General features: G+C 39.6%; 1 protein-coding gene across 1 annotated transcript; it reads left to right on the top strand.

The window, feature by feature from the left end:
• The first annotated feature begins 90 nt into the window (after positions 1 to 90).
• On the top strand, positions 91 to 23,698 carry ZBTB10 (zinc finger and BTB domain containing 10). Its single transcript, XM_040080702.1, has 5 exons — positions 91 to 1,017; positions 8,046 to 8,943; positions 17,890 to 18,063; positions 19,969 to 20,144; positions 22,457 to 23,698. The coding sequence occupies exons 1-5, from the start codon at positions 91 to 93 to the stop codon at positions 22,760 to 22,762; spliced, it is 2,481 nt and encodes an 826-aa protein (XP_039936636.1). The 3' UTR covers positions 22,763 to 23,698.
• Positions 23,699 to 27,083: the final 3,385 nt, after the last annotated feature.

Here is a 27,083-nt window from a genome sequence, read left to right as displayed (position 1 = left end):
CCGCACGGCAGCCGGGCGCCTCTTTCCCCCGCCCCGTTCCCGCGGCGGACGGAGCGCTCGGCCGGGCGGGGGGCGCGGGGCGCGCCCGCCATGTTCGCGGAGATAAACCGGCGGACTCTCGCGTTCCGCGGCGGCGGCCTCGTCACCCCCGCGGCGGCCGCGTCGGCGGCGGGAACCGAGGCCTGGGAGCGGCAGGACCCCGAGGCGCTGAACGGGCGCGGGGCGGACGAGGAGGCGGAGTTGGAGGGGCTGGAGGCCGAGGAGCTGGAGGCCACCGCCGCCGAGGAGAAGGAGCTGCTGCTGCCCCAGGACGCGGCGTCGCCCCCCGCCGCCGCCGCCGGCCCTATGTTTGCCGAGAGGAACCGCCGGACTCTGGCCTTCCGCGGCGGCGGGGGGCTGCTGGCCGCCCACCCCGCCGCCAACAATGGCTGCGAGGCCGCGGCCTGGCCGCGGAAGCATTTCAATGGGCGGGGGGCGGACGAGGAGATGGAGCTGGAGGGCGCGGAGGGACTGGAGACGGAGGGGCTGCTGGAGGGCAAGGAGCTGGTCCAGGACGGGGGTTCGCTGAGTGACAGCAGCGACGACGAGGAGGACGGCGAAGGGGGCAGCCTGGGCGACGGCAGCGGCGCCGAGGGCGGCAGCTGCAGCAGCAGCCGGCGATCGGGGGGCGACGGCGGGGACGAGGCGGAGGGCAGTGGCGAGGGGGAGAGCATCCGGCACTTCCCGCTGGCCAGGCCCAAGTCCCTGCTGCAGAAGCTGCACATCTCCTTCCAGGGCTCCTGGCTCAAGGAGTTTCCGTGGCTCTACTACTGCCAGGAGACCGGCCTCATGTCCTGCGCCTGGTGCACCGCGGCCATCGCCGCTGCTGCGCCCCCCGAGCTGATCATGTCCGGCGCGCCCCTGCCCGGGGGGCACGACGAGCTCTGCAAGGGCACCCGCAACTACAAGCGCACCCTGCTCCTGCGGCACCACCTCTCCGCCGAGCATCGCCTCAACGAGCCCGGCAGCACCGAGCAGGTACTGCACGGGACGGGACGGGGAGGGGGCGGTGGCGAGGGAGGGAGGGGCAATCCCTGCCTCCCCTTTCGCATAGGTGAGGTCTTCCTGTGCCCGCGGTGTGGGCTGCTTTAAATGGCTGCTCGTGGTGGTTGTTGCCCGGCGGGCTGGACGCGCCGCGCTGCTCTCGCTCGTCGCGTCCGGAGCGGGAGACGAGCCCCCTCTGGGATTTGAGGGGACCCTCCCGCTGGATGTGGGCAGGCACACAGGCACAGCACGGGCTGTGCTCTTTGTGGCTGTACTCCGTTCCCGTTATCCGTCTGGCGCTGGCGGGAGCCGCTTTCATTAGTTCGTCTTTATCTCGTGAAGATAAACCGGCGATGTGGGAAAAAAGTTGCGTAGGAATCCCAGTGTTACAGCACTGATTTAAATACGCTCGTTACAACTTCCTCCTGCGGTACGGGCGGAGGGAGGGCAGTGTCCGGCCGGCGACCGCTTGTGAAATGGGGACTGGGCGGCGTGGAATTGGAATCGCTCTGCCGTGCTTAGCGGTGTGGCCCCGGTGCACTAATCGGATAACTCCGTGTCTTTAAGTTCTTCGCGCTGAAATCTTTTTTTCCCGATTGCGTTGCTTCAGATTGAGTTGCTGAGCAAGAAGTCTGCAATCGCTTGCTGTGTGTTTGAGATAAACATGTGGTTTCCTGAAAGCCGTGTTACTATGCCAGCGCTCCTCTAACGCTGTAGGAGTAGTGAAACTTTTCACGTTCCCCGCTGAACTTCAAATCACTGTGTTTCTTGGCGGCTTTCACGAAGGAAGCAGGGCTTGCCCTAGAACTTATATGGATGAAAAGCCCCTAAAGAATACTTGTATTGAATCCGCAGCCTTCTGCAGCCTTTTCTCCTAGGGATGCCTGCGCTGCTAAAGTTCGCTCGATCTCTTCGCTGGCGTTAAACTTGCCTGCGGGCATTAGCTAGTGTTGCTTTAGGTTAGGCTAGTCCTTGAATTGTTAGGCTGTTAGCCGGAATTAAATGATCAGTCACTCCGATTTTCTGCATTTAGAATTCAGTTTTAATTAAAACACCCACCTTGGCTGGGTAACTTTACTTGGAGTCTGAAATATAATGCAGTAGTTACAGTGAGGTTATTGCTTGAGCACTCTAAGGAGCTCAGGGTACCTTGGACAAGAGCTGCTAGTCAAATGTTAGGCAGGATATTAGGATTACAGGATAACTTATAAAATGTTAGGTGAACGATAGTTTTCTTAGAACTACTTGTAGGAAATCATATGCAAGTTTTATGTGAAGCTGTTGCAGGACTGCAAGGGAAACCTTATGGTGCACAAATACCGATTATCCAAAATACTATTTTTGGATTTACAAATGCAACATTCACCTTCAAGGTGATCAATACTACCTTTTCAGCGAGTGTAGTTTTATAGCAACTACTGTTGCAGATGTTTTGTGGTAGTAGGTCATCTTATCAGTTTTTGTTAGTCTTCTGGGGTTTGCTATTCACTCTGCAGTTTTAGCCAAATTTGCTTTCAGTTAGTTGTTTCTAATTAAGAAACTTTCAGTCTTAGTTTCTTTTACTTCTTCGTATCTTTGAAAATGTTCTAGTTTTGCATAACGCTATTGCAGTGGGTTCCTTACCGTCTTGTTTCCTGGTTTCTAACTTTGAGTTGTGAATGATTACTCTGTTGTAGTATGTTCTGTCACTGTGTAGCCTCCCGTGTTAGTGGATGCTGCTGGTCCTTGCCACACTAAGAAGCTTCTCTCACTCTATTTTACCTGTATTTAAAAAAAAAATCTATTCCAAGCATTTTTTTCCCTTCTCAGTTAACTATTTTTTTCCTTTCTGTTCTCTTACCCTGAGTCTGTTGTAAAACTGTTAAATATTGGGAGGGTGGAAGGGAGGACCCCCTTGTTAGCTTGTTATCACAGTAGCCTACAAGTTAATGTAAGTATGTATTTGAAGATTGTAAGTGTTTATTTGAAGACCTTTCATTGTCATGGGAATATTTGTAAAAATGAATCTCTGCTTTTATACTGCTGATAGTTTGAGAAAAAATATTTGTAGTAACTGTGACAATAAATTACACAGTAGGATAGATGAATCAGTGGTTCTTCTGCACTGTACTAAAGATAAGGTTGGGACAAAGGTAGCTGTAAAGAGATTTTTTTCTTTTTTTTTTTTTTAGTGGAAAACAGTGCTTTGTGCATCCTTCTGCAATTACATTTCAGTTAAAAGTTTCTTATGAGGGAAGGAATTGTAGTTTTTCAGGAGTCAGTGTAGTTTTCATTGTGGTGCACTTTCACGTTGAAGTTTCTTTATCAAAAACCTGATTAGGAATCTATGTTTTCTTTCCCTTCTATGTTTAATTTCCGTATCCTTTCATGCTGTTAATAGCACTTGAATTTCTTTTGATACAAATGTTTAAATTAATGCCAAAACAATAGCCCCATTTTTTTCTAAATGCCATGATACCAGATACTTGGAACAAAAGTAGGCAATTTGTACCCTGACCGTATTTCCAACATACATAATGAGGCAGCAAAGCTGTTAAGATTTAATGAAACTTGGGAGAGATCTTTCAGCCTTTGTGTTAGAGACAGCACACATGTATTATGGACTTGACAAGCCTCAACTGCAGGGCATGTTTAGCAGCTGCTAATAAACATATGGCATAGTGCCACCACTCAAGCACAGAGAGGAAATTGTAGGTGTTAAGACAGTAAAGCAGTGGAAATTTCTATAGGTCTGTTGGATATTACACTCGTGAAGAAATGAGTGATGATTTCAGTTTATTTTTGGGATACGTTTAATTTGGAATGCCAAAATACATCACAAGTGGTTGCAGCTGCTGTAATTCAAGGGTATTGAGCTATCTGCCGATGCTTCTTTCTAAGACCAAATTCTTGAATCTTTTTCTATTCTAGTTTTTAAAATAATTTTTCTCCACATTAAAGCTTAAGGAAATCTTTTATCATCTTGAAACTGCCTTTGTTTTTTTAGTGATCAGACTATTGTGTTGCAAGAATCTTAAGAATTGAATTACTGGGAAATCACAGCAAAATATTCTAATTCTTTGATGATTTTGGGTCCATAAGACACAGATTTATTGGCTGCTGGGGTTCCTCCCCTCAAACCATCTTCTTAAAACATTTTCTTTCTGGACATAATTTAAAGCTAAGCTTCGGAAATACTGCCAGAAAAGCTTTCTCCAGTCTAACAGGCATGTTAGTTTAAAGCAGAAGCTCTCCAAAAGGAGGAAGGCCTTTGATGTGTTATTTTTTCCATGTGAACTGGAATTGTTTGTATTATGTGAGCAGTGATGAATGGAAGTCATGCTTCAGATGTTAGAGTTACATTACAGTGTTCTAGAGTTAACTTCTTGACTTACTCTTTGCAGAGCAAAGAAGTTGAGGAGGAAGTCAGGCCTCAGAGTAAAGACTAGTGTATTTTCATGTAGTGTTTTTATCAAACCTCAAAGTACTCAATTCAATATTAGGCAATTAATGAAATGATTTGAAATTGCTGAGTTGTCTGTGAGCGATGCTCTGTGTGTAGAGTAACAGTGGAGCATCGTGTGCAGCTGATGGAACCATATTTTGAGATATTTTTCCTCTCTAGCTGTACATGATTAAGAAGATAGTGATAACTTACTTTTTTAGAAGATCCATTTACCAGAGCAAGAATTAATTGGGGGGGCACAGGTAGAGCAAGATGTGGTAATGGGGAAGGGATTAAAAAATGTGAAATAACTACTTTTCATATACATGCAGCTGAGATGGAATCTGTGGTTAGATTGGTTTGGGTTTTTCTTAATTCTTTCTGCCCTCACTGTTCTTCCTCCCAGGGTCAGAGTATGCTGATGGAACAGTAGGAGAAAGAAAACTAAACTTCTAGTAGCATTTTTTGATCATCTGTTTCTGTTCCTGTTAGCTTTTGGGCAAGTTTAATTAATGAATTATACATATAAAATAGTAATTTATCTTTGTGTGTATTCAGAGAAGTCTACTGGAAACTGAGCGCAGTATTAGTTTCCTTAAGCAGTCTCTATTCTGTTACAGCATTTCTTAATTTCACCCACAGAGAGAAGTTTTTGACTTAGAACACTGAAGATTCCACAAATTGAAATCAATTTGTGCTGATTTTTATATTTTATTTCTTACTAGTGTTTGTTAAAGGATGAGGTAGTTTGGTGTCAAGGTAACTTAGTTGATCAGAATATGGGGTCTGTATTCTGAAAATATAATTGACATCTAAGCAACTGTCATTAGTTTGTTGTTCCCATTAGAAAAACAGAACCCTTATGATGATGTGTCATTTAAGTAACAGAAGTTTTCAAATGCACTTTTTCCTGTAATTTTCTGCACCTTGCCTCCTGTTGAACTATATTGTATTTTTTTCTGTATCAATCACTAAATCTCTTAAAGTCATATTACTTTATTAATTTTTCTCATAATACATGCCAGTTCTACTTGTCATTCTTGGTGTACATAGACTTGATAACTGTTCATGTGTCAGGACTTTATTTGAGTTGTGACACTAGGATTAACTGTTGTACCATACCAGCAGTAAAACAGTCGGTTTTTGTAGTGCAGTTAGTTTTAGAAATGTTTATGCACCCACTTCTGTAAAGGTGTAATACTGATTGATCTCTCTCTCCAACACACCCCTATAGCTTAGACACAGGTTGCATAATATCTCTTTTTTCCACTCAACCTTCTGGTCTTGTCGTAATGAAGATTTCAGTCTTGCTTTTCTGTATCACATTTGTGATCTGCATCTCCACCACGCTGGCTCATCCTTTTCTTAGGAAACAAAACCCCCACATTGTAAATACCAATTAATTTTTTTTGTCCCAGCTTGATTGGGTACTTATACTTGCTTAGTTAAAAGGTACTCTATCTCCATTATTTAATCATACATTTTTCAAAAGAAAAGAACTGCTGCAGGCTGCTTTTTAAATTTTATGCAGTATTTAATGTGTTCTCAGAGAATGAAATTGGCAGCGATCATAGCATCTACCTAACATTTACTGTGTGAGGTGCAAGTCACTGATGATTGATGAGTGTGACAACACTTAAGGGTACCGTAATTTTCATCTTAATCTGATCCACTGTCAGTGTAATTGGTGTTTTGAAACTGCAGTGCTCCATTGCTGAAGTGACAGGAAGCTAGTCCAGAACCGAAGTCTGCTGAGAACTTAGAGTGACAGCCTTAGCTGTCCCAGATCTGGAGCAAACTGTTTCACAGCCTTGATCTGAGGGAGTACTTGGGGTATGTCTGAAAGTACACAGAAAAAATTAAGATGAGGTTGGGCAAAGATCTATTGCTTGTTTTCACATAAAAGCCTAATTGGTTTTATTTCTTCCTCTTCAATAAAGTGCTTTTCTCAGAAGGGTAGAGATTCAGAAGCAACTTGAATATGACAACAAACAGAAATTTCTCTGCAGGAGATGCTGGAATGGCACAGTTTCTGTTTTGGTTATACTGGGCCTTATTTGCTGCTTAGAGGTGTAAACACCGTTATAGATGTAGTTAGAACCTCAATTGTCATTCCACTGATCCACACTGGGATTATAAATTGAGATGCATACTGATTTAATCCAGTAATGCCTGTGGGGTGGAAAGTGGCTTTTTAAATATATGTAGCTGGTTTCTGCCATAGTCCCAAATTAAAAGCAGTACTTTATTGCAACATGTATTTTAGCCCCAGAATATCTTATGGACTCATGACAGTGCTAACATTACCTTAATACTGATTTTGATCTGTAATGTTGAGGCCGTTGAGGTTTAACACCATCTCTAGCTCCCTAACCAGTGAGGTGTTTTAAGAGATGAGAGAAGAAAAGAATGATTTGACTTGGGGCTATCCAGTTTTGAACTTTCCTTGTTTGCTAGGAAAGAAGAGAGAATATTGGAGATGTAGAATGAAACAGAATGCTGTTGTTGCTGCTCTTGATGGCTGCCTATATCAACCCATATAAGTATGGTCTCAAATATGCCAATCTGTATTTTCTGCTTTCTCCTAGCTGCTGCTTTGTAGCATCTCTGAATCATCTTTATCTAAACATGAATTAGAAGTCTTTATGTGCTCTAAAATCCAGTTCAGGTCTCTTGACTTCTCCCTGTCTGAACGAATCTTTAATAATGAATTATATCTTGGTGTTGGATTGTCTGAAGATACCAGGTTTTAGCAAAATTTTGAAGCAGTGTTTGAGATCCCATCTTGAAAAGGTTATTTGTGTGTAACAAGTATTGTGCCAGTGTTGCCACTGGGTTTTCGGAGGCTCACTTCAAGAAAGTCTGAGCTAAGTAAGTACTGTAATAGAAGCTTAGGTTGGGGGGCTTTTTGTCATCTGCAGTATTTTGTCTGCATGTCATGTGATACACTGTTTAATCCTAAACTTGGTGCAGTTAAAAAGCAAAGGATAAATGCTTAATTTGTAAAACTGTATAAGAAATATATTTGCTGTTATATCTACTTTAGCGGTAAGTTTTCTTTAAAACATTCAAGACAGGTCGGGACATACAGACCTAATCTATGTATTCATATCTCAGCATGAAGAAAATGTTGAATCAATTAAGCAGAATCCTGATAACTGGTTAAGTGGAGATTTCTGGGGAGGAACAAGGGATTGGATATGTAAGAATCATTTTGTTAAATCTTTGGAAAGAGAGGCTCCTGAATCTTTAATATATGTGGCTTAGGAATTGCAAGTACGTCGCACTCAGCTTTATATTTCCTTACTTTTGGCTGAAATTTCCCTTTCTTTGCCCTCAAGGCAAATCTACTAGTTCTATTTGTTTCGAACTTGGGGGTGGAAGGTGCAGAATGAGAGCATGATTTTTAGTTTTCAGAAATATATTGTTAATTATATATTCCTGTCTGCCTTTGTGACCAAGAACATAAATAACAAAAAAATAGTTTGGTTATAATTATCTTCTTTAGTTTATTTTCATATCCTTATTATAGTGCTGAAGAACTAAGGAGAGCATTTATTAAGAGCTAATTATGTTTGTGCGGTTTTTTTAATTGCAGGAAGCAGAGTTACCATCAGAACTGAATAATGAAGGATACTGTGATTTTAACAGCAGGCCAAATGAAAACTCTTACTGCTATCAGCTCCTGCAAGAGCTCAACGAGCAGAGGAAGAAAGGCATTCTTTGTGATGTTAATATTGTGGTGAGTGGGAGGGTCTTCAGAGCTCACAAGAACATCCTGGTTGCAGGCAGCCGCTTCTTTAAGACTCTGTATTGCTTTACAAACAAAGAAAGCCGTAACCAAACCACTGTTACCTATTTAGACGTTGTTGCTGTTCAAGGTTTTTCTGTCATCTTGGACTTCTTATATTCTGGTAACCTCGTGCTTACGAGCCAAAATGCCATTGAAGTGATGTCGGTGGCCAGCTACCTTCAGATGACGGAGGTTGTCCAGTCCTGCCGCAACTTCATTAAAGATGCCTTAAACATAAGTATAAAATCAGAAGCTCCAGAGACTGTTGTAGTGGATTACAACAGAAGATCTGTTAGTAGGGATGGTTTATCTCCAAGGGATCAAAAAGTTGCTAGCTTCTGGGCAACACGAAACCTTACCAACTTGGCAAGTAGCATAAAAACTGAGAATGATCCCTACCCTATTGATGAGGGCCAAATGGAAAGCTACCAAATGAATGACTGCAGTTGGGTCCAGGACAGCTCACCTGAAATGGCTGAAAATGAATCTCAAGGTGAAGGAAAAGTTTTCGTGTGGAATGACATGGGTGGACAGGGACAATCAGTTCAAGAACCTGGAAAAGCAAGAAGGAAAAACCAAACTGCAAAGAGATTTATTTATAATATACCACCTAATACTGAAGAGAACTCTGAAGATTGCTCAGTGTTGCAGCCATCAGTCCCATATCCAGAAGAAGATTTGTCATTTATTAAAGAAGAAGCAGGTAAATATTGCTTAACATCAATTATGTCATTTGAAAGTTAAGTATTGACTGAAGTACCTGACTTTAACTTTTGTTTTTTATTTTTAAAATTATTATGCTGTATAAATAGTTAATGTATGCATTTGAAATACTGTCATTTACCTGCCTCACTTTTTGATGAATTAATAGTTTTGAAAACTTACTGCAATTTAGGAGCCGAGTTAGGAGTGGATTTGAGACGCAGTTGGAACAAAGTTCTTTAGATGTGTCTTGTTTCTAGAGCAGTTTAAAATGTATGCTTGGACATCAAGGAGCTGTGGATGTCCTGTCTCCTGCAGGGGCCCTGCTCCTCTCCTGCCTGCGGGGCTGGGGGGCACAGGCGAGCAGTGGGTCCCGCGGGGGGCACTTGGGGTCCCACGGCGGTGCTGTGCAGTGCCAGCAGCGCCTGGGCACTGCCATGACACGTGCCAATGCAGACCAGTGTGGGCTGCGACTGGAGATGTGCTTCTTCAGTACAGGAGACCTTCATGTGCTTAGTGAGTAGTGTGACACAACAGAGCAGCTCTGGAGAAGCAGCTGTGCTGAGGAGCACTTCTGCAAATGCTTGGGGGCGTACTTATCTCTGGTCTTCATCTCTGAACTCTGGGTAGCTCTACTTTAGCTTTACTTGGGAGTGCACGTTTGTGAAGTGGATTTCCTGTACTTCTCTTACTGGCTGAGCTTTGTTAGACTGCACAGGATTCCTTCTGGCTGAACTGAGGATGGAAGCTGTTTCAGGAACATGACAGTTGCTAATAGGCCTTAGGTCCATAGCAGCAGGTTAGATCTAAGTGAAGCACCTTTAGCTGCTGATAGTGGGGATGTTGAGTCCTCAGCACCAATGCAATTCTGCCTATGTTGTCTTTTACTGATGGAAATACAGAGAATATATCTACTGTATGATGGCACCAACAACATTGTTTGGATTCTGTGGAATTTCATATCTGTGCTGTTAAGATTTCTTGGAGAAATAATGGAGGACATGGGCAGTGCAGTGTGTTTAGTCCCTGTTAACTCTTATTTTTTTTTTTTTTTTTTTGGCAGAAGCACGAATGTTTCCAGTAACTTGTTAGGCTAATAAGAATTAAATTTAAAATACATCCATATAGCATTTTGATGAAAAGAACTGTATTGGAGACATAGCATATTGAGTATGTGTTCTGGTATCTGTCCAAAACCATTGAAAGTTCTGTGAGTGCTGGGGACAGTTTATTTTACTGAGTTCTAAAATGCTAGTCAACCAGTGATCTCCTTGGTATTTTCAGATCACAGCAAGTATATAATTACATTGTCAGTGTCAGAGTTCTTTTGGAAGCCATATCTAATATTTTTGTCATAATACCTTAACATTTACTAAGTTTTTGCATGCATATTGTTTGAAACAAGAGTGACTGAAGTAGGGCTTGGTATAGCTTACTTTTCACCCATCGTCTGTTCTTCAGCTTTTGGTATTCTTTCTCTTCTACTTGCTCTTTCTCTTTGCTTTGCAGGTAGATTCCACTCTTAAACACTCTTCTTTTAACTGCTCCCTCTATGCCAAAGAAAAGTTGGAAGAGGGAGGAGTGGAGAGTTGGAAGAATGTCAAGAATGAGTTGTAGAGTAACCTGCAGGTTATACAGTAACTTTTTAGTTTTGAATTAAATTTCTTGTGGGGATGAAAAGCTACCAAAAATAATAGGCCCTGAGAGGTAAAAATGCATAAGAAAAACCTACCTGGAATAGATGTAAGACAATTCTATAGGAAGAAAAATAAAGAATGGTAAATTCTTAATGTTCAGAGCTAAGGAGTGTGCTCTCCCGTTGGTTGCTAAAAGGGAAACAACGAGCTTCTACTATTATGCTTTGTCATGTTCTGATGGGGATAACACCAGTGGCTGTGAACTGTCAGTTACATGCAGAATGAGTTTCTGTGCCCTTGATTTAGGTTTAGGTTGGTCTGGTGCTTTTGTGGTGGGAAATAAATACTGTAGAGATGATGGAAGGGAAGCCTACTTAAGATAACTCCTCTCACGACAAAAATTTATCCCTGAAGCCACTTCCTTGATTTCTATAGTGAATGAATTTTCCGGTTGGGTACAGTTGGTAAGTATTAGATAATAAACAGTAAAAGCTTTCTGAAGTATCTGCTACCCCTCTTGTTCCATTAAAGCAAATATGTTAAGCTGTTCCTTGCTGAACACGAGTTTTTCTACACATATCCATTAAGGATAGTTCAGCTGCTTCTTCCTCTCACCCTATGTTGCCAGTGAGTTTATATTTAACACCTTCCCTGTAAAAGTAGCATGTTGGTGAGCTTTAAAGAAGCTTTAAAAAAGTTAGGATAGGTTTGAAATTCCTGGTACTGTCTTACATTTGCTTACATTTTACTTAAGTTTTTTCCAGTTTTAGCTATATTAATTAAAGTAGCTGTTTAACTAAAACATTGAATGTTACCACCTGTCTCAGTATTTTCCCTCCTAGTTGATAATCTGCTAAAAGTCTTCTACTGTTTACAGCCATCATTCATCCTACAATTAACCATTTACCATGGTGAAAATAACCATGCAGTCAGCGTATCACAATCACTGTTAGTGTGTTACAAAAGTTCATAAAAGCTCAGTGAACATAATTCATCATTTTCTTAACATCTGTTCAGAGTGATTTTTGTCAGTTTTCATCACTTGGGTATGACTTTCGTCTGGGCCTGGTTGGTTTTGGGTTTTTTTGTTCAAGTGTCCTATACTTAGGCTTGAGAACACAGCTGTGACGTATTGCTTATACTTTCTGGAACTTATCCTGGTGATTTTTAGGAGACTTGCATGTAATATCCCAGTAACTTTATGAAGCTACAAGTGTATAATTTGTTACTGTGATTTTTCAAGCTAGATAATGCTGTCCTGTCACTCTGATGGGGGTGAGGGGAAGGATAATAAGTACAGGATTAAAACAGCCCTTGGTGGAACAAGAGGGTTCCTGACTAATTTTGTAGGGGTTCTTAAGGAATTTAATTTGGCTTGCTGTAGAAACAACTGCTTTTCAGAAGGATACAAACAGCCAAACCTGCTTACAAAAAATGTAGTGCTAGTTCCAGCTTTTGTTATGATGCAAGGGAGGAGCATAACACAACTTGCTTAGGGCTTGGCAATAAAGACAGGTATCTTTGTATTTGAAGAAATCAAGATTGATGGACTCATCAGGACGCTTATATATTTCTTGAAGGGATAAACCCCACTTGACTGAATGTGTTACAAAAGAAAAAATATTGTATATTTTTCCTACTTTTCCATGGTACTATAACTCTCAGTCACATTTTCTTTAGACCTCAAGCTGATACCCTGATTAAAAGATTTAAGTTCCTTGGTGGACCTTTAACCATTTTATTTGCCCCATTTCCTTATGTAATACAGTATTGGAAGTGTCAAAGGTTTTTAGAAGTCATCTGAAATCACTGCAGTATCTGAGGGTCAATCTCTTCCCAGTTCATTAAATTTACCTCTTGCAGGGATCATCCTAAAGACAAGCAGGTCCTCTCCTCACATTCTCACGATGTACTCTGTCACGGAGCCTACATCTCCAGGCAATGTTTTGTGTATTACTGTTGTCAATTTGCCTTTTTTTTTTTTTTTTTTTCTGTGAATGGGTTGGGGAAGGTTTTGTGTTGCCTACAGATCTTCTCTGCCTGAAAATCTGAGTCCAGTGCAATGTGTTGACTTACTAAAAAAAGACCAATCTGAAGTGCTGATTTTTTTTCATTTGTGAAAGAGTGATGATGATGATGATAGCAACTCCATCAATAAAAATGGCCCATTAGAATTATTAACTCCCCCATAAATAAATGGTCTTCATGAGGAAAGTTCTTTCCTTTCTTGTGTTTCGCTGGTATAGTTGTTGGAGACCAGAAAACCAGCTTGCACTTTCTTGGGAAGGAATTCTTCAGGGAAGGTATGATAATCAAGTTGAAAAGCAAGTGTCTAATATATTTGGCATCAGTTGGTGGTCTTTTGTCAGGGGTAGTTGATGCTAGATCAGATTCTGTAGTCATGGCAATAATGAATGAAAAATAGTAAAAATTGGGAGCAATTGATAGAGTATGAGTAAAATTGTATTTGCAAAATGTCTGAAGTATATCTGAGCCCTCTCTTGCAAGAGGCAGTTGAGCAGTAATGTGCTTCCAGAATAAACCTTTTCACAAGAAGCAAGGTGAAAGATGTGAGGAATGCTCTGGGGACAAAGGGAGCTTCTTTTCCTCACCTTCCCAGTATGTCAGTCTTGGCAGTGCTGTTTCCTCTGTCATGTTACCTAACATGAGCAACAAATCCAGCTCTAAAAGCAATCCAGATTGTATCAGTAGATTACCACTGCTTGCTTTACAATCCTTGAAAGCTATGGTCTAATCGCTTATCCTGTCTACTTCCTGTCTTTTTAAATTGATCTAGATGAGCAGTCAGTGTCAAAAAATTCAGTGAAAAATAGTATTTCTTTTCCTCTTATTTTGGCACTGTTTCCAATGCTAATATATGTAAAGAAAACAGAAGATAAATTCACTACAAACAGCTGTATCCAATGCAAAGTTTTTCTCTTTTCCCTTACTGCACCATATGTGTGTGTCCTTTTCTATAATGACCTGTTCAATGGCTTCAGTGAACTTCTCATTATTTTCCATATCATCTCCTACTCAGTAATGTATCCTTTTCTGCCCCCAAATCAGCATATTTCTAGTTGTAGCAAAAGAATGAAACTTGTCAAACTAAGGATGTTTCTGAGTTAGACATGTTCTCTCTCTCTGGTGGTGCACACCTACCTCTTGCTTTCAAAACTGAAAATAATTGTATCTGGCTTCTGATTATCCTTTTTCCTGAGAACAAATGCAGTAGAATGTAAAATCCTTTCACAATGTTTTTGGTAGCTTTTGTTAGTGGTGTAAAAGCCACACAACCACTTCATTTTATTTCAGTGTCCTTATCTCTTCTCAAATCAACATAGTGTGAATTTTAGTGCTGATGGTTAATTAGCTTCTTTGTGTTCTGTTTTATTTCTTATTATTTTGGCTTTGCTTGTTGTTGACTTTTATTAAAGATCAGATTACTGATAGCCTTTTATCCATGTAGGCTAGAAGAATGGGTAAATGTTTGAGGCTAATTGACATTTGGATTATTAACTTACACCTCTTAGAAATCAACTCAAGTGTAAAAAGGTAACCTTAGATCAGAGAAAAGTTGTGGTCAGGTGTCTTGGTCTGGAGATACAGAATATTACTGCTTCTAATTTGTTTGTTTGTTTTCCCCAAAGATCTTCCTTACTTGTCTATACTTTCCCCCATTGCACCCCATCCCCAGTCTGCCAGTATGATTGCATCCATAGTTGCCTTCAGCCTCCTATCAAGAGGCTGTCATCTACCCTATCAGGGCAGTAGCCTGGGTGAGAGGAGAAATGCTAGAAGATATTATGAGCCACAGGAGTCTGTAAATATGTTGTGTTCTGGAAGTTTACGTGACTGTAGGCTCTGTATCCAGCTGGGGCAGGTAGTAGAGGCTAGGTATTGCGCTTCCAGTCTGTGTGTAATTCAGGTATATCCTGTTGGGATGAGCAATTAGATACTAAATATGCCTTTTTCATGGTTTTGTTTTGAACACATTAAATGTGTGCTTAATCTAGAAAACAGTTTTTCTAGGTCAACAAATTATTCTAAGAATAAGCATTAGGTTTAATTATTATCTACTTAGTCGTGTATACAGGGACTGAAGCATGTGTAGCAACCTCTTATCTCTTGTGGTATCTGTGCTGGTGTTCTTTCATGTTATAGTGGGTCTTCTCTTCCAATTGGAGGTTGAAAGATTTAGTAACTACTACCTACACTAGATGACAGCTCTTAAATCTGTTTGGCTCTATGCTAAGTCTTGTGCTAGGATCTTGAACTATGCAGGGGTTTGAGTTCCTAAGTTCCCTCAAATACCAGCTGTGTACATAAATGTTCCTAGTGAAATTTGTGTTCTCTTAAATACAGAAGAATTGTCAGTGGCAGTGTTATAAAGTGTCAGTGTTCAGCTTGGTCCAACTCTTGCCTATGGTCAGTCTTCGGTGTATGCTTATTCTGAAGGAAACTATATACAACTATGCTGTGTGTGTACACAGCATAATGTTACATCTGTGTGCAGTAAAGACTTTGGTCTGTTGATCTTACAGATATTCATCCTATAAGGGAGGGAAAAGTGATCAAAATATTTTATTAGACTGATCTTTCACTGTTCAGCTACATTCAGCTACAGTTCTAGTACAAGGAGAAAAATGTATAAAGAAAGGATCTAATACTTTAAACATTGGGGTTTTTTTTACCTCTGCCTGCTATAATTTGGAGGCTTTTAGCCTTAAAATAAACTTATCTTTGCTCTTAACCAGACTGTACAACACTGCTTCCTCACTAATCCTTTCTTGTGTATTACAGAAGGAAGTCTTCCTCCTCACTTCAAAGGAATGTGTAGTTGGCATGTCGATAGGGTATCTGTGTTCTGTTCCTTGAGCTGTTGGGATGCCATTGCTGGAGTCCATCCCTCCAAATTAGTATAAGGAGTTCTTGCCTCTTTTGGACATAACAGAAATTATGTCAGTAATTAAAATTAGAGTCAGTAATTCAAAAAAAATCCTCACTGCTTTGTGTTTCTTAAGGGAGAGGAAGGTTTATTCCCTTCCCTCTTCTATTTTTTTATAGCAAAATAGGTAGTTAGATGAGCTAAAACACTGCTATTTCACTTCTTCATTCACTCAAGCTCTGCTTTTTAAAAGCTCTGATGGGATGCCTCGTTTGGCAGTCATGATCCAGCTTTGCTTGTTGTTTGCCATTGTCTAATGGATAGGATAGAATTATAAGCTTCCTTGTTAAGTGATATCCTTTTGAACTGTTGTCTTATGTTGAGACTAAATCACTGCTGCCAATGGTAATGCTGCCTGAGCAGTAAATTAAACTACTGTATGTGTCTCATGCTGTGAGGATTTGCAATCTGTATTTTTTCCAGTAAAACTGCAAGTTGGAAATGTTTAAATATGCAGCCTGCCACTAGCTGCATGAAATTCCATTTTAGCCTAAGAAAATTTCCTTTCTGAAAAAAATCCTTAGAATGAATAGTGTAAGGATAAAAAAAGTCTTTGGACTGTTAAAATATATAGTTTCGTGCTTGAAATCAAGAATGCGTCTCCCCAAGACTTTTCACAGTGGTGACATTGGGAATCCAGTGTAAGGACCCAACCACCATCCAGAGAAATAAAAGGAAATCGGCCAGTTACCACTGCAGTTTGTTTATTTAACAACTATTTGCCTGTGAGGAAAGTAATGGATTTATTGAGTTCATGTTTTTCCACAAACTCCTGTCTTGGGGATTGGGGGGAACATTGATTTGCACTATTGCCAGAAGAGCTTCTGCCCAACAAATACGATTTTGTCGAATTCTTAGTGCAGCTTTATTGTGTACTATTTATAGTTCTCTTCTCTGTGCTCTGTAATAGTGACTCCATGTTCACTGATGCACTTCTTACATGTTATAAGTATGAAATTAAACAAGCCTTGATCTTTTTAAGGCATTGTTCACTTCTGAATGGTTTTATTTTTTTTAAAGAGGAAAGAAGATACAAAGACAACATAACCTGCAGAAGATCTTGTCTTAAGAGCAAATGTGAATATGCAAACTAGTCTTTTAAGCTGTTATATTCCAAGTAATCACGGTTTCTTGAATTGATGTAGTTATGGAGTAATGGAGATGATTATCCGGAAAAGGATTTAGACATAGCTGTAGGATCCTTTATATAAAGGTATTTAAAGCACTATATCTATACCATGGAGATACTTTAAGGCAATAAATAAACTCCTGTGCCTCTTGTAGAAAATACCTACTCTTGTACCAGCTAGACTGCCTGTGGCAGGCCAGGTGGAGTCACTGCACGATGCAGTTCTAAAGAGAATCCACTGGAGAACCTTTCAAGCCCCTCATGATGATAGTGAGGGAATACATACCCTTACCATCAAAGTCCCTCTAGTATGAAAAAGGCTTTGAATTTTTCTCAGTATGGGGAGAAGAAATGATGCTGTGGAGAGTACTTCACAGGTCACATTTAACTGAGATTAGGAATGCAGTTATTTCTTGTTTTAGTGTTGAATACTGACACAATGGGCTGGATTCACCAGGCTAGCTCATACACCCCAGCCCCTCACGCCTGGAATGGCTGCTTCCATGCTTTTGCTGTTTCTCAAATTGGGATAGCGGTGTTGAGCAGAGCTGCCTGCTCTCTACGGCTCTCAGATGTGGTGCGTCTTGGATCAGAGCAAAGGACAGAGAGGGTTTTTCCACGTGCTTCTCAAGGATTTATTACCCAAGGGGTCCCGGGGTGAAAAACCAAAAAAGCCTGCCCTTACCTTCTCTTTTAACTGGGGGAGGAACAAGGGGAGGTTACACTTTCCCAACCAATCAGGGACACAATGGGGAGGGGGTGTGAGGAGGGACTCGCGGTCTGACAGCAAGCGGGAAGGCAAGGGGAGTGGAAAGGGTCATGTGCACCGATGGGATGCCGAAGAAATGGGGATTTCACAGGCGGGGTTTAGGATTGACACAGAACCCTCTGGAAATAAGGGCAGTAGCTAGGGAGGATTGACATCATGTAAATGAGATAGCAGGTGGGTCTAGGGGTGAATGACAGCTTGGCAAGGGAGGGGAAAACTTGAGGTAGAACCAAACCATCGGGGGGGTAACAGGAACAAACCATTAGGATAATAACCATAGCTTAACAATAACTTATTAAAACCCACCACCACAGAATACTATGTGAAAACATACAATAATTACTATTTTAAGGTTAGAAACTTTTTTTTGTCACAGTTTAAAAAGGATATGTATTTTGCTAAACAGATTAGATTGATGACTGATTAGAACCCAGGAAGCTAAAGTAAGAATGTGTCTTTAATAGCTACTTCAAGTGACTTCAAGTATGGACTGTTGCCGGGTACTTCAAATGACTTCAAGTACGGATTGCTGCCGGGTACTTCAAGTGACTTCAAGTATGGGCTGCTACCGGGCACTTCAAGTGATTTCAAGTATGGATTGCTGCCAGAATCTTGGCCAAAAGAAGCTTGGGAAAATGGTAAGTGTGATGGAGAGTATTATTGGGTTTTTTTTCCTTCTGATAGGGGTTCTCTATCTTTTGCATCACTGCTTGTGATATTTGATTCATTTGTTTAGAGGGTTATGAGATTATTTAATCTTCTTCCATATCATTTGCCTTTCAGGATAATGTACTTCCTTAGAGGAAGGAAAAGGAATTCAAATGTAGGGAAGAGTAAAAAAAGAAAGTAATTTATATCAGTTCTTGTATTGTGACTGACCGTGAAGGTACCTGAGGTCTTTAATAACCTGATAGCTGTCCCTCCCTTCACTAAGATAAATACAGATAAATGGGTTTTGAAATTGAAAACTTGGATGGAGAAGGTACGGAATTAAATACAATTTTAAAAGGATATCTCAGCATAGGTCTTGCTATTAAAAATAAAAACTTCATTGCAATAATTTTTTTTTTAGTTCAGTGCAGCTATAATTAAGCCTTCTTCTGTCAGTTCAAGCAGGCAGTTATGTGTAATTATTTTTCTGTCTGAAAACACCACCATATCTAAAACAATTGTTGCTAGTTCCTTAAAATACATAAAGTCTTCCATTAAGAGATACCAAGTACTGGTTAATAGTAATGCTTACCTCTTCTCTTTAAATTGGAGCTGTTATTGGGATGTGGCTAATGGTTTATTTTAAATATTTTGGGGTTTACAGTAGAAGAAATTTGGTCATCAGAAGGTGAAATTCACTAGCAGTCAAGAAATTAGGCAGACCTCCTAAGACCTTCTGTTATAAACCATTAAATTCCCATATATCTTAAGCCCTGATGTCTACCTGTATAGGACTTGCTTTTCTTCATGTAAGCCATTTTGTGACATTATGTTGACGTGCAGCTCACATGAGTGCTCCAATATGCAAACTTGTGAGTATTAGTAAAATGTAACATCCATGTTATGATGGATTTAGAAGTTCAAAGGAGGCAACTCTAGATACAGGTCTGTGAGTATGAGCACATAAGGCACAATTACTTATGTTTTCTTCGTGCCAGCCTGAACATTAGAAACTCTTGCACATAATCATGTAGCCTTAGCCAGTGTTTTTTGGATGCTTCTAGATGGTTAAGGTTATGTTCATAAATTCTCACCTGTAGCAAGTTGAGTTATTAGGCTGTTATCAAAATCATCCTTGTATTCTTGTGTGGCCTTCTCCATATCATAGAATCCTGTGTTCTTTTTCACACAGTAGTAGGCAGCTCTATTAAGCCTGTTTTGCATATATCCTTTGAGCAAACTGTATAGAGTTCTTCTCTATCATAAGGAAGAAGTGAGATATTCCTACTTCCAGAAGTATTTTCTGTTCTATTTTTTCTGTTAGATCAAAGTAGAGAATAGGTAAAATCTGAATCACTAACTTGATTTTCGAGAATTTCAGAATTTTTCTACCTCTTAGTGTCCTGCTCCTTTTGTCAATATTCGTTCATACTTAGTTATACTTTCTTTTATTGATTTGTCAAGTCAGATCTTGGTAGACAGTTCCTGCATGTAATTCTAAATAGAATATTGGGAGAGAAGATTGTGACTGTCTAAATGCTGCAGAGTTAGAGGATTTCTAATCCAGAAGAAAGTGTTTTCTGGTATAACTGATGTCTAGGAAAATGGAATATTGGTAAATTGTGGTTAATTTAATTCATGAAATAAGGCTTCTGTGGTAAAAATGCCTTGGTTACAAGTGGATATTTTTCTAGTAGAATTGTACATGCAGAACTTAGCAGCATTTGTGATTTCTGCAGACAGACATTGTCCTGATTTGGCTGATTTGAAGAGTCATGTGTTTTGCTTTATTGTTTTGGCACCTGTTTATTTTTGTGCACCAGGCAGAACGTATTTAAATATTTTTTTGTGTGTTTCATAATCTTTTCTCCTGATGGCTTCTTATCTTGTAGGCGATTCCTCTGCTTTAATCATGAACAAGTTGAAGTGTCCACACTGTAATTATGTAGCCAAATACAGAAGAACACTAAAGAGACACTTGCTCATTCACACAGGCGTGAGATCTTTCAGTTGTGACATCTGTGGGAAGCTGTTTACACGAAGAGAGCATGTAAAGAGACATTCCTTGGTAGGTAATCTCAAGTGTTCATGTATATGTATGCACAGGTACAAATGGAGTTTTATGGTTTTTTTCAGGTGTTTTGGTAGTCGGAACAAAGTGTTCTCTGATTTGACATAATGTAAATTGTCTTCTGAAATGGATGAGGATAGACATTTCTTGGATAACTGTGCCTCTTGTTTTCTTAAAGGAAAATGTGGTATCAGTGAAGACAGTAATTTCAAGGTTATTTTGAAAGTGATGTGATAAAGGGATGCAGTGTCTATAAGTATTCTGTAGATAATGAAAAGCAGTTTTGGCTTAGCTTTACTGCAGTAGAACAGCACATCTTGGTCTATAATGCTGCATCACCATTCTCTGTGAGGGCACCCTGTTAATTCAGCAGTTGTGCAATATCTTGGGGTAGTTCTGAAATGTTTATTTCACAACTAGACAAAGCTATAGTATAGTATCTGCTTTAAGATTAGGAAAGAATGAAAAATATCTGATACAGAAAGTAAGCATCTGTCTGACTTGCATTCTGCCAGTATCATAACCAGCAGTTCAGCTTACCCTGTCTTGTTTGTGCATGTTGCATAACCCCGGAGTTGACTTGAGTACTTGTTTATCTGAGGATCCAGAGAAAGTGTTATCTGTCTTGGGTATTTTGTAGTTACTTTGTATCTAGCCTGTAAGGAAATTAAGACTACTTAATTGTACCTGGGGCAACTCTCCCTGTCTCTACAGGCTGTTGGACAAACACGTGGAGAGCAGCCCTGTGGGGAAGGATTGGGGATGCTAGTGGTGAGAGGCAGGACGTGAACTGCCAGTGTGCTCTCTCAGCCCAGAAAGCCAAATGTATCCTGGGCTGCATCAAAAGCAGCGTGGCCAGCAGGGTGAGGAAGGGCATTCTGTCCCTCATGAGACCCCACCTGGAGCACTGCATCCAGCTCTGGGGTCTCCCAAAACAGATAGGGCATGGAACTGTTAGAGCTACTTCAGAGGAGGGTTATGAAAATGATTGGAGGGATAGAGCATCTCTCATATGAAGAAAGGCTGAGAGAACTGGGGCATTATTGCCTCATTGATGGCCATGCTCCTTCCTTATTGGCTCACCAGAGAAGACAGCAACAGTGGGAGTTAGTTACTCCTAGTTGGTCTAGTAGGAGTAGAGTGGGACCTCAGTTTTCTGTCCTGCAGTGTCTGACCAGGACTTGTAGCTGAATATTTATTTTTTTTTCCTCCAGGAAAGGAGATGAAGTCAGACAGTGTGAAAACAGCTGTGGAGTGAGCTCAGTGCAGTTCTGTGCTTTAACTGAAGTGTGCTTTCCCTGATAAAGTCAGAGTACTTTTTTTTTTTCTCTGTTTGCCCCCCCCCCCCCCTTCCCCTTTCAGTTCAACAAACGTCAAACATTCTGCCTTGTGTGAAGTATTATAACAAGTCCAGAGGCTGAGGAAAGCACATGTATCAGCTGTACAGATTATACAGCAGACGTGAAGTAACTATTTGTATCATGACCTAATTTCTTTTTCCCCTCATCTGGGTGGTAATTTTTATCTAAAATTTCAACTTTTTCAACTTCAAATGAGATTTTTAAGCACATAATTGTAATCTGTTGTGGGAGCACCAGAGAGAAGGAAGTCTTCAACTTAATTTTTTTCATAGATAATAACCAATATACATGGTTGCTGAATTCAGTCACTTGTACAAGCAACTAGTACTTCCAAACTCAAAATCAAAATTTAAGGTTAGCCAAATTCAAAATCAAAATTTATGGTTAGTCAACAGCAGCCCTCTAATTTTACACACACACTCAAATACAGGACAAGATACCTGAGAGACCTGGAAAGTTGATATTGGTCTTAATTGTGTTGGGAGGGAGAAGTCACGGAAGAAGAATTTTGCTCTTTGAATGCTTGCATTTAATAAGGCTTTCTTGTTCTTAATATTTCTAGGATTTAAAATTGTAAAAAGCGCTTTTCTAAACAAGTTATTTTGTGTGCACTGTAAGGGTTTGTGCTGCTCTCCTTGCTTCTGGGGCTTGTTCTGTACTCTGAGGAGTCGTGAGCTGAGCACTCACCTGTGTACAGAACAGGTGACCTGCTGAGCTCCAGTGAGGTGGTTTGTTTGTGGGCAGTAGCTCATATCTGTTGAAGAATACATAAACAGATCTCCAGTAGTCCTTCCTTACTCTGAACAGTATTGTGTATCTTTTGGAAAAGTTAAAAATAGGATTTTTTATATTAATAATTATTATTGTTATTATTAATAGTTTTCTAGTACTGTATACAAGCATAACCTGATATGCCTATATTCAGCTGTTAAAATTTCTCTTCCGTAGGTGCATAAAAAGGATAAAAAGTATAAGTGTATGGTGTGTAAGAAGATTTTCATGCTAGCAGCCAGCGTTGGAATAAGACATGGATCACGACGTTATGGAGTTTGTGTAGACTGTGCAGACAAATCTCAGCCTGGAGGGCAAGAGGGAGCAGACCAGGTGCAGGACACAGATTTCCCCAGGGATGAAGAATATGAAGAAAATGAAGTGGGAGAAGGCGATGAGGAGCTTGGTGATGATGTAGAAGAACAGAATGACCAGTCTCGATGGGATGAAGGCGGGGAAGTTTGTATGCCTTTAGATGACTGACAGAGCATATGACTTCAGGGTGCTGCAAATGGACATTGTATGGATTGACTGTTTGACTTCTTGGACTGAAGGCTTGTGAAATATGGTACAGGCTGGATGGTAGTTACGTTGCTGTGAAAATGTAGGGTCAAAGCCTTATAGCAAAAAAAGGATTATTAATTTTTTTATGATATTTGCACAGGACTGTACAGCATACAACCGTTTGGTTGAATTATACAGAGTCCTCACATCTACAGTCAGTTATCAAAAGAAAAATGTATTTTTTATTATTTATAGGCTATAGCTACTTGGGTCCTATTCAGACATAGTAGTAACTGTAATTACGTTACACATTCATGTTAACATGAATGAAGAAAATTGCAACTTGGTATGGAAATACAAAGACAGCTTTCCCAAATCCACTCGTTCTTTTGTCGGTGAATCAGCGAAGCTAATTTGGGCTAGTGGCTCATTTTCCACAAAGCATGTCTTTTCCATACAAACCTTACCTCTCCCGTAATCTGATAGGTGAAAGCCAATCATTTAAATATGTGTCACAGATATTGCCAACACCGTATTGGAATTTGGGTTGAAAACTTTTGGCTCTGTGCTGGCAGGTGCTATGGGTGATAAGCACTGGAGAAGTTGTTAATGGCATTAATTTAGTGTCTGTTTTTAAAGAGGTGGTTGTTGATTCATCAGTTTCAAAACGATAATGCAGAAGAAATGACCAATAATGAAAATGATAGACTGATCAGAGCATGGGTAACTCTTGTACCACTTAGTCAAAAGACAGTCATGCTATAAAAGGTATCTGATGTAATAATGTTTCTTCCCTCTTCTAAGGCCCCCTTCTCTCAAAATTTTTTGGTTTCCCTGGTGTATACCTCAGTCACACAGAATGAAAATACAAGGAATGGAGAAAGTGTCATATTAAAACAACTTTTTGGTCAATAATTTCTTACTTGTCCGTTTTTTGGCTAGTTTTTGCGATGTGAATTGGACACTAGGCTATTGTGCCCATCGTTCATCATTGAACACAAACTATTTTTTATTCTTTTGTATTTCATGGGTTGTTGTTAATATTTAATATAATTATAAGCAAATTACATTTAACTTGCTCATTTGCTGGAATTTTTTTTTAAGAAAAACAAAAAGTCCAAAGCAAAATAATGCTCTTTGAGTTGTCTGCTTTTCAGGAGGATATGCTCCCTATGCTCTTTTTTTTCCAGATTTTCTAGGAGGCATTGAAACTTGAATTTTCGTAGCCACGTAGGTGTTTTTTTAATTTTGTTTTTGGTTTTGGGTTTTTTTTCCTAAGCTTGTAATATTGTACCAATGATTTCAGGCCCCTTTCATAGGGAGGGGAGGGCATTACACCTTCACCTTAAACTCCTCTGTGTTGTCTAGCCTAAGGCAAGTGAATTCAGGCAATCATTGGAACAATAAGTCTGATGTACTATTATGTCACAGTGAGTAAATATGCAGAGCATTTGTCATGACACATAGCTAGGCCAGTGTGACAGTACTGTATAAAAAACAATTGAGGGTCACCATATTTTTCAACTTTGTTTAATTTTAAAATGAGTATATTTTTTCCTATTTTATGTCAGGTAACTAAATTATGGTAGTTGTGTGGATAACTGAATTTTTGCTTTGATGGACAAAATCTTACTGGTGCTCCATCTGATCAAAGTTGGTATGTATTTAAAGAGACAAGCTTTACTGTTGTCCGAAGAACAGTAACATAATGTTAAGACATTGTTTTTGGTGATTGAAACTGAGATGATAAGTTTGAACTACAGTTATATGGGAATTAAAATGCTTTTTTTTATCATCCACTTGTTTCATTGGTAGTTTCCACATCATTGTAAACCTGACAGGAATAGTTTTTTTGGGGAGGGTGGGGAGGGTGGGGTACCTTTTTTTACACTGAAGATTACATTTTATTCTCATTGTTCTAGACTGAAATGAGTAATGTGTAATTCTGGTGGGGTCCAAAGTAGAAATTAGTTGGGCAAAGATGATATGAATGAAAAAATATTTTAAGCGTTAAAGTAATGTTCCGCTTTGTGAATATGTAAGTATAGCATAAAGATTTTTCCATCCCATTTATCCCTTTTAAAACCATAGTTTACAATTGGTAGATCTGTCTATATATATAAATATATATATATATATGAAATTCACCTAAATCTGCTTTATTAGAATACTGCTCACTTAATGCATAGAAACTGGACCTGGCTCTACATTCTTAATGTATTTTCCCTTTTTTTTTTCCTTTTCTTTTTTTTTTTTTTTTCCTTTTTTCCCCTCATTTTGTTTTGTTGGGATTTTTTCCTCAAGGTATGAACTTATTCTCTTGGAACTGAATCTTCTTTTACTACTTAAATCATTTATGTATATCTGGTAAATTATGACCAAATTTGTTGTTAGACTGCATTACAGTAAATTGAAATATACACTTGGTACACTACAGAATTGTTGTTGCTTTTGTTCTGATTCTATTTGGAAAAGCAGGCTTTAGTAGGCATTTGTGTTATTTATAACTATTCAGTTATTATTCACTAGCCTTAATATTCTGTTGCATTTTGACAATCATCATTTCCTTGGTAAAACTTAACTGCTTGCATTTAGAAGTTGCATGTAATTTCCCATGGTAGGCTGGAGAGAGAGGCATGACTGTCTCTGGCAAATAGTGTGAAATACTTCAATGAAGGTCCACTGTTCTTGTCTTGGAGAACCATAAGAATTTGGATGCTATCTTCAGTCTGGCTTTTCTGAATTGTTTGTTTTATTTAGAAGTTATTTTAAATATGTTACCTTGATTGGGTAGCTCTAAATTAATAACACAAAATTTCTGAAGAATAAGTTCTTGAGGGACAGCTTAAGTTTCTTCACTATTATAATAATTAGGAAGAGATTTCTCTTTGTGCAAGAAATTCTTTCCCTCAAGAAATTCTGAAGTTATGCTGTAGTAACACGGCATGGATTTTGTCTGTTTTGGGATTTTTTCCATTTTAAAAGAAGACTGATGCCCTTAAAATGTCATATTTATCAAATGAAAAGTCACTCAGTCTTTCATTTTGTCTTCTGATGAAATAATTCTCAACCCAAATGTCTGCAGTTTGTGTATTTGGGCAATGCCACACAAGTAGTTTTATGAAAAGAATGATGTCTGTTTTTAAAACAAATGAAGTTTGTGTGAGGTTGGGGTTCCCCTTTTCTCTGTGGGTTTTTTTTGCTTTCTGGTCTCTTCAAGCAGTGGTGGATATCTTTTAGAGATAATCATACAGAGCACTTTCTGGCAGGGCACTGTGATGCAGGACAAAATTTAAATTAGTAAGTAAATTCACTACAAAGTACATCAAATGATGTAAGGAAGACACACAACATAAAAAAATGTTTGTCTTATGTCAATGTTACTAAAGTGCATTAGAAAGCATTTTTCAATTGCAGTGGCAGACACATTTTGCAGAGAAAACGGCATTTTCCAATTACTTAGACAAATTTTGTAATTCAGCTTGCAAACAATCCTCTAGCAAAGTAATTTTTGCTGTGAAACCAGTTTTGAAAACCAGAAGTTGTATTTAGTTGTCAGTGTGCATCTGAAGAAGCATGAGTTGCAATTACTGGTTCCCATACTGTACACCTGGTTTTTGAGATGTGTAGCCTTCTGCAAACGCAGTTTTCAGGTATCACTACGATTTCTTCTGACAAGAATAAGCATTATAATGTGAAGAAAAGTTGGGGGCCAGGACACTGGCATGAGGTACGCTCCTAGTTGTGGGTCACAGCAGTAATGCTGTTAGCAAAAGATGCTTTCCTTGCCTGGCTTTAAGTTGGTAAGGCTTTTAATAGGATTTGCTTTAATGAGGCCAATCTCGGTTGTTAGCTTGCTTTTAAGTTTTGTTTCACTTGAGTTTTTCTTGTTCTTGCCACCCAGTAACACAAGTCTCCCACCTGTTCTGAAATACTTTCATAGTGTGCTGATTCCACGTAGATGCAGAATTCACTTTTGGAAGTACTGTAGCTTGTTTGCTGTTCCTTTTTTTTACTTTGTTGTATTGAAATGGCTTTAGAAACTCAAATGAAAGCAAGATAATTGATACCACCACCAGCCCAAAACCCTTGTGCCAAAAAAAGAAATGAAAAAGGAACAAAACGTGGAGTGCAAGGTGATAAGAAAAAGGCTGTTGAATTTGCATTGTTACAATTCCCTTGGTTTGTTACTTGAATGTTTTGGACAATTCACTGTACTTTACTCTAGCACTACTTGGTGACAACCTTCTGATGAAGAAGCTATGCAAGAAGCCCAGTTTGGAGTTTATTCAGTGTCTTC

The sequence above is a fragment of the Hirundo rustica genome, chromosome 1, assembly GCF_015227805.2.
Source record: "Hirundo rustica isolate bHirRus1 chromosome 1, bHirRus1.pri.v3, whole genome shotgun sequence".
NCBI lineage: Eukaryota > Metazoa > Chordata > Aves > Passeriformes > Hirundinidae > Hirundo > Hirundo rustica.
Note: the sequence above shows the minus strand (reverse complement) of the source record. Positions and strands in the feature narration are given on the sequence as shown.

Coding starts and splice junctions, on each gene's coding strand:
- ZBTB10 (XM_040080702.1), top strand. CDS start 91: ATGTTCGCGGAGATAAACCGGCGGACTCTCGCGTTCCGCGGCGGCGGC. Junction 8,944..17,889: donor ATTTATTAAAGAAGAAGCAG/GTAAATATTGCT, acceptor TGTCTTTAATAG/CTACTTCAAGTGACTTCAAG. Junction 20,145..22,456: donor ATGTAAAGAGACATTCCTTG/GTAGGTAATCTC, acceptor TCTCTTCCGTAG/GTGCATAAAAAGGATAAAAA.